This window comes from Ctenopharyngodon idella, chromosome 16 (genome assembly GCF_019924925.1).
Source record: "Ctenopharyngodon idella isolate HZGC_01 chromosome 16, HZGC01, whole genome shotgun sequence".
NCBI lineage: Eukaryota > Metazoa > Chordata > Actinopteri > Cypriniformes > Xenocyprididae > Ctenopharyngodon > Ctenopharyngodon idella.
In genome coordinates this window covers 4,762,982-4,771,238 of record NC_067235.1, presented here as the reverse complement: position 1 = coordinate 4,771,238, position 8,257 = coordinate 4,762,982, and the positions used below count along the sequence as shown (strand labels likewise).

Sequence of the window (8,257 nt, the reverse complement as noted above, 5' to 3'; positions counted from 1 at the left end):
GATGCACACTCAACGGCTAGAGAATACCCATAATGCACTGTGAGAGTCGCGTGCTGAATGAATTCCCGCGTCTCGCCAGGAGATGGCGCCCGCAGCTGAATCAATCATCCATTCATTTTCCAAACCGCGCTGGTCCAGTATAATATCATACAGGTATAATTTCCTTTTTAATTGATCATTAAATCGTTTAACTAAGGTTTGTACATGTTAGTTTTCATGGCAGAGTTTAAAATAATTATTCTGGAGCTGCCAGTTTGCTACATTTCAAATTATTATTAAACAGCAAGCACAAACTATGCGAAATCGGCAGCCCTTCTGGTGCACTCAGTGTCCGAATTCACTCACTCGTTTCATTCACTCCTTCAAGTGGACTATATTAGTGGAGTAATGTAGGGAATAGTGAATGAGGGTATAGGGGTGATTTCGAACACAGCACCTGTCTGTGAATGTCCTGCCTATGTGACACACACACACACACACACACACACAACGCGCGCGCGCCAGTATCGAGTTCTCTTCTGCTCTTAACGAACCATAACACACATAACTTACGTTTTTCAGTAAGAGTAACCCACCATTCAAGCAATTGCCGTTAATTTGAAAGTGAAAGTCGGCCTTTCCGTAACAAAACATCGAAAGCTCAGCCGAACAGCTGATCATAGCTGTACAGGGCGGGTTTTTATTTTTCCTGTCAGAATTCCTCGTCGCGGAGAGCGCAGTTCATGGTTGCATAGCAATGACAGACGCCACGGGAGCGCAAGAGCTTTGAAAACAAGGAGAAAGCGACGTGGCCGCGATATATGAACGGCCCCATAAGCGATTAAAAAAAAAAAAAAAAAAAGGGGTAGAGGCCCCGCCCCCCACATGTCGATTAACCGGTGGGAAAATTTTCTCACCGTCACATCCCTAATTCAAATGAATAAATGAATAAAATGTGATTAAAAAAATATTATAATGTAACTTATAATAAATAAACTGATTTTAGATATATAATATTAATACTTAAGTGTATACATTTGGGTTTTTATAAAAGATAGATGTCTTTTAAATGTTAGGATCGGGGTCCTTAACACTAAGATGATCATATTTTGGGGTCCGTGGAATTCGGGTCTAGGTAGAGTTACGTGTGTCAATCAAAACTCCTCCCACGCGTTCAGCCAATCAGAGCAGCAGTAGTCCATGTGAGTGTTGACGTCAGCACGCTTTTCCTGCTTGGTTTCCAGCGCAATGGCGGCTACGCGGCTCTTCTTGAGAACTTCAGGCGTTAAGTCTTCATTAACCGGGTTAACCGGTGGCGTGCACAGCAGTTTGGGGTTAACTCTGCTTAAACTGTCTCCCGACTGCACAGCCAAGCCGAAAGCACAGAGAAGACATGCAGCGCACTTCACCTATCATCCTGACCCTGTGCCTACTCAGTATGGTAAATGCCCTTGTTTACACTTTACAATACATCTGGGATAATGACAATAGAGTGAGCTGTTCATGTAATTCATCTCTTAAAGCTCCCATTATTAAATAGTATTCATAAGAAATCGAATAAATCATAAACAAACCGAAATTAATGTAAACATACTAGACATGACAATGTAAACTCGTAACGAGCGTCGGACAAAACTGATTTGTCAGTCTTGTTTATAGTTGTATGATGTAAACAGTGACCACAATAGTGCTTGACATATAAAGGTGATTTGATTAGTTGTTAAGGTCATTTCCATACATTCATAACTTTTGGAGATCTTGAATGATATAACTTGGTCTGTGTTAAAAAAAGATGCTGAGATTTATTAACCTAAACAACATAAAAAAAAAAAAAAAAAAAAATTTTTTTTTATTAAAAACACTGTTTGTATTAAAAGTTATTCAGAAGTCTTTAAAGTTCAAATTTACTGGTTTATTAAAGGTAAGTATTAAAACTATGCCTCCATCAGCTAAAATGGCCCACTTTATGAACTGACTTTTAAGACATATTGTGACAGTTCCTTTTATTAAAACAGGTAAAATATTGAAAGAATCTAAATTCATACTAGTATCATATTTATATTAGTGCTGTATTCATAATTGCATACATAAACATAGAATCGCTGCATAACAAAATGCAACAATTTATATTATATTGACATTAATGCTGCTGTTATAATTGCTGTTTTTTAATTATAGTTTTGTAAATGAAGGTGTTGCAGTTTAACAGGCTAAAATTTCTCCTTTTCTACACATTAAAGCAATATTTGTTTTGTTTTAACCACAACTATATATATACATTAAGTCTTGTCATTTACTTGCCCGGAAAAAAAAATGGATTTATGAATATTCTGAAGCAATATTCTCATCAGGTTTTCTATCAGTTTTGACATATTTAAATCTGCATATTTGTGATATTTACCCTGAGGGCATTTTTTTTTTTTTACCTTTTATAAAGGGCTTTTTTTAATCTTATTAAATGTATGCTTCATCTTTCATTTTAAATTCCTAAATTTGATCAATAAATTCTAGAATAATAAGACACTATGGGGCTGTTACCAATTAATTTAAATCATTTACACTGAAAAATTAAAACTGCATTAAATGATGTTATGAGTTTGTTTAAAAAAATGAATATACAAATAAGAAATGTTGGAAAGAATGATACTTTCAAACATGAAACTAAACCGGCAGTAGGTGGCGGCAGGTGACCGTCTTATTGAGTAAGTCATTGAGTCATTCATTCAAACGATTCGTTCAAACGGCTGATTCATTCAAGAATGAGGCAGTTCTTTATGAAAGGGTCATTGAATCTTTGCCTCAAACAATTCGTTCAAAACGCTGAATCATTCTGTAATGAAAACACAGCCGAGTGTTTCTGTGAGATGCGAAATGGTTCTGGTGTGATCTTTGTTTGGAACTATTTTCGCTGCTGAAACATAACAAAAAGTAAGTATTGCGTCTAAAATGTAAGTGATTTAATTTTAACTACTTGTTTATTCAACTTTGAAATCAGTGTCACATTCAATCGTTATGGTGGAAGACAGCGATCTTATTGGTCGTGTGATGTTGCTTAATTGTATCATATGATATATAAAAACTCCACATTTTGAATTTTTACCGCAGTATGTTAATCTTGTTACCGTCAGTACATATACATTATATATTAGCCTATTATTTCGATCGCCACTTATACTAAATGTAATAAAATCAGAGTCATTCTCGTGTTTTGGTGACTCCCTAGTTTTTTTTAAGCCTTCAACTGTCTGTTAATGTGGATCCCTGCTGTAACTGTTCTTTTCATCTTCTCTCTTCAGCTCTTTACATTTTGCGCGCTAGTTAGCTCCCGGGCACGTGACACCGGAGCGCAGTGAAAGGGAGATTGACGGCTATATTAACCAGCTTTAAACTTAAGAACATACAGATGAAGTTTAATTGGTTATGTGATAGATCAGTGGACCGGTCACTGTATCAGCTAACAGCAGGCACATAGTAATTAGCGAACATTTTGCAGAGAAATGAAAACAGGTCGCACCTCAACGATTATTTGCACTCGCACAAATGCTCCCAAATATATTTTGAGGTCGCACGCATTAAATTTAGGGAGCATATGCAACTAAAATGGTCGCAATTTCGAGCCTTGAAGCAGGGTAAGTCAAGCCTGTTTCTGAGTCAGCTACCAGGTTTTCTTCAGTTAACCCAGAGTTTCTTTAGGTCTCCTCCACCTTTTTAAAGCGCAAGCGATGTTTAAATACTTCATTCATTCATTCACGCTGTAAAAATGCTTTTCTTACCGAGTATTTTTGTCTTGTTTCAAGTACAAATATCTAAAAATTCTTAAATCAAGATGCATTTTCTATATAAAAATGATATAAGATATTTAGTATTGTTTCCTGGAGGTAATTTAAATGAAGTGCATTTTACTTAAGTAAAATTATCTGCCAGTGTGGTAATAAAAATGATCAAAAACGATGTGTGTGATTCACTAACATCAGTGGTGTAGGCAGTCGCGCATAATAAGGTGGGTTGAACTAGCTTGTGATGCGATTGATCCGGGTTTGAGTCCGCCTTTTGCCGAGCTCGCTCTTCTCCCTTTTCCCATCACATATCACATCAGAAAGATGAGTTTTCAGTAAAAATTAGGAAAATGTTCTAAAAGTGGAAGTGCCTAATGTGTGTTTAATAATGATAAAAGTAGACATATTTATAATTTTAATAAATCATTTACACTGTTATTTTCACTGTGTAAATAGCGTCTACAGCTATTTGCACTTCCTGTAAATAGCATCTATCGCTAAGAAAGTATGCTATTTCTTACCCCATTGGCAGATAATTTGCAAAATAAGAAAAATGCACTTAAATTATTATTATTATTATTATTATTATTTAGGCTTTTTTTTTTGCCTGTGGGATACCATGAAAATTAATATAAGTTCAATAACTTACCATTCTGCCAGTTTTCACCTCTGATATTGTAATAGTGATTAAGAAATAAACTTGTATTGACTCGAAAGTATGCAGACGTCTTTTTGTTGGGAGCTGTTGCCATGGTAAATCATAATATCGGAGCTCCATTGATCATGGCTTTTCATAGTCGTGGTGCACGCGCTTTACTCAGAGTCAGTCTACTCAAGCTGTGTCCCAATTCAGGGGCTGCGCACTTCGGAGTGCATGAAAGGGGTGGGGCTTTGGAGTGGAGGGTTGCCAGGTCTGCGCAACAAAACCATCCCAAAAGTAGTGTAATCACAGCACAAGTGTAAAAGTATCCCAATCCCAACAATGAGCCGAGCGTCGTTACATGGCTAGCGGCTGTGTGACAGACGGCTGACAGTTGACGTTTGTGTGTGCATTTTAAAGTTTTATGACTTTCTATTGGGTTTTGACATGCTTCACTGCCGGCGACGATGGGACACTGGACCAAAATATGTATGGTTAAACTATGTAATGTATATCGTTAGCAACTATTTAACCTTGTTTGTTTTTTATGTTAAATGAAACGTTAACTGTGAAAATATATACATTCATATTTATACATTTACTCTGTATTTAAGCTGTATTTAAGTCTAAATTTAAAGTACAGTACTTTAGGATTTTATACTCCATCTCAGAGACAAATATTGTATTTATGAAAAACTGACGTTTTGGACATCATGGATATTACAGTTTGATTTAGATATTACATATTGGTGAAACTGGGGCATTGCTTACATTTATGTGAATTCACACAGAGCTCCTGTCGTCACCGGCGCGCAGTGAATTGTGGGATAGTGTAGACTGCGAAGTGTCTTGAGATGGACGCTTCATTCGACGGGGAAACGGAGAGGGTGCACTTGAAGTCGCTCTCGAATTACGTCAGCCCTCCTCGCGCCGCGGTGACAATCGCACTTCAAAGGCCGCTTTTCCCCCCCAGTTTTCTCAAGAACAGAATACAGTGCATAAAATGGGTACATTAAAATGTGTCGATATAAATATTATTTAAATGTCACTTTGTCAGTGAAACAGCCTAATTTCTGTAGTTTATTTTTGTGATGTAAGTTAAAAAGAAATGCATTTGTATACATTATATTTGTAATGTAATTTATTTGTAAATGAGCCGGAGTAATTTCTGTTAATTATTATTATTATTATTTTTACATATGTTCACATGCGTAAATAAAAGAGAATTGTTCTGTTCATTGTTTATTTCTTTTATGGAACTTACAATTTTACATGAAACATTAAACATATACAACATATACAATCATTTTTTTCATCATGTAAATTAAATGTTTTTACATTAAAAAGCATTTTCAAAAAGGGGGAAGAGTAAAAGAAATGAACTCACATACTCAAACCATAAAATATTTGAACGTACAAAGCAGATCTATGGTCCATTCAAATTTTGTCTTTAGTTGCTAATGATATAAAACTAACATTACATAGTTTAACCATACATATTTTGGACATTTGACATTGTTGCCACGTCTGGGATTGGGATACTTTTACACTTGTGCTGTGATTACGATACTTTTGGGATGGTTTTGTTGCGCAGACCTGGCAACCCTCCACTCCAAAGCCCCACCCCTTTCATGCACTCCAAAGTGCGCAGCCCCTGAATTGGGACACAGCTTCAGAGTTGATTGAACTCAATTCAGCTGTTCTGAAACCAAAAAGTTTCCCATCTCAGAGTAAGTCAACTCAGAGTTCAATTTTTAACTTAGAGTTAGTTGAACCTCTTTATTGAAACAGGTCCCAGGTGCCATGCTTGTTACAGCAGCATCTCAAAGATCTCAAATCGATGAGTTAGTGCATGTTATTACTCCAACAGCTGCACGTGACATCATTAACGATAGCCTTATATTGTTGAACCAACGTAGTTCAAATGACGGAGGTGTGACTGTGTTGTCTTGACTTGCTAGTTAGTTTCTACAACGATGCATTGTACTACAGTGGTTAAGCAGCGAGTTATGTTCTTGTATGGGAAACGCACCCCTGTTTAGTTCCTGTCTCTATGAAGCCCCCCCTTCTGAAAAGCGCTATGTGCTCTGATTGGTCATCTGGATCAGTGTGTTGTGATTGGTCAAGTGCTTTGAGCGTGTTTGGGAAATGTCCCGCCCTTACCATAACCGTGAGTTACTAACTAACTCAACCAGGCCACGCCCCTTTATTCTGTGTATTCCTTGGGCAGGAATTATTTAAATGAGGAATATTGTGGCGTGTTTGTTCCTGGAAGAAAACTCAAGACTACAATGGAGGCGTTTTAGGGGGTTCAGAAACAGTGACACTGATATATACTGCTGTCTGCGCTTTAATGCTAATCAAATAACAAAAGATCGCACACTATTCTTGACTAAATAACTTTTGTAACTTTCATAAGTGTAGCGGACCCCATCCGAATGATGACCAAACCTTTACTGATGTTTTATTAGGTTTATTGCGTCCGTTTTCACTCCAAACAAATCACCACAAAAGCTAAACAATACAAAGCACAAGAAGTGCGCATTAAACTCTCTCTCTCCATTGCATTATCATCAAAAACAGTGAATTACACAAAACACTTATTACAACTAACAGTTAACAAATACATACAGATTTTATGCCTTTTCGGGGGATGCTTAATAAACGGACAAACTTTAAATCTGCAAAATATCTCTGAAGAACTGCTGCTCTCCTTGTCAGTCCATACACTAGAACACCCGTCAAAATAAGAGTCCCGCCTTAGTAAAGGAGATAGTGCAGATCGCATACATATTTAAACTTACAAAAAATATTAAAATGTATACAAAAACAAATTAGAAGATTAATCACAATAAAGTCTGTTACAATAAAGGATTAATATGTATATAATTTATACAGTGAAGAATATGCAGTGTTATTTTATGTTTGTTTACTTTTTCTTTACCTCAAAACTGTTAAACCTACCTAAAAAGCACTGTTTATTTCATATGTATCTTTGTTCTGTTGTCTTTATGTAGGCCTGCTGAATGTTAAACGGATCCAATCAATGTTCATTAAAAATTATTTGATGATGCAGCAATAAACCTGCTAGTATATTTTAATGCAGGTGTTTCTGAATCTTGTTTTTGATCTATTTTGATGACAAAATTTAAAATAAGAGAGGAAGTGACAAATATCGATATCAGCCAATAATTGTTTGTTAATATCGGTATCGGCCCCCAAAAATCATATCTCTGCATCCCTAGCTCAAACAGCAACATTACACACTAAAGAAAGATGAACATGTAACAAAGCATAATAGGTCCCCTTTAAATGACTTTAGCTGCTGATGAATGTCAGAAGAGGGTGTTTTTTGATGCATGAATGCAGTGGTAATGCAGGTATTGTCATTTTAAACACAGATAATGCACTGGAAAAAAAACATTACATTATAAGTGAACCTCAAGGAACATATTCCAACCACGCAAGTTAGTGACGCTGTTTGCGAATGCATGTTGGAACCATAGTTTCATGAAACGTCAAATTGTTCAACTCTGCTGACAAAGACAGAAATTATGACCATAGTTGACTAACAATGCGTTACTGACAGACTGGGAAGAGAGGAGCTTTGACAATGTCAGATATGTGAAAAATTTGTTTTTTTGAAGCATGAAAACTTATTCTAGTAGACACCAAAAACAAAATCAAGACTTTACAAGAAGGTGTTTATACCTGTTATAATGAAACATGAGACATTACTGGATGATTGACTTGAATTCTCTCTGCAGGCCCCACACAGAAGATGAATTTGTTCCAGTCAGTAACCAGTGCCTTGGACAACACGCTTGCCAGTGATCCCACCGCAGGTATGAGCTGATGTTGT

At 36.4% G+C, this 8,257-nt stretch overlaps 1 protein-coding gene across 2 annotated transcripts in view; it reads left to right on the top strand.

Annotated features, from left to right (window-relative positions):
* The first annotated feature begins 1,181 nt into the window (after positions 1-1,181).
* bckdhb (branched chain keto acid dehydrogenase E1 subunit beta) overlaps positions 1,182-8,257 on the top strand; it is a 104,081-nt gene continuing 97,005 nt past the window's right edge. The window contains exons 1-2 of one of the 2 annotated variants that reach the window (XM_051865495.1): positions 1,182-1,420; positions 8,163-8,240. In XM_051865495.1, coding sequence (XP_051721455.1) covers positions 1,228-1,420; positions 8,163-8,240 — 271 coding nt within the window. In that variant the 5' untranslated portion in view covers positions 1,182-1,227. The remainder of the gene's footprint in view (positions 1,421-8,162; positions 8,241-8,257) is intronic. The other variant, XM_051865494.1, reaches the window with a different exon arrangement.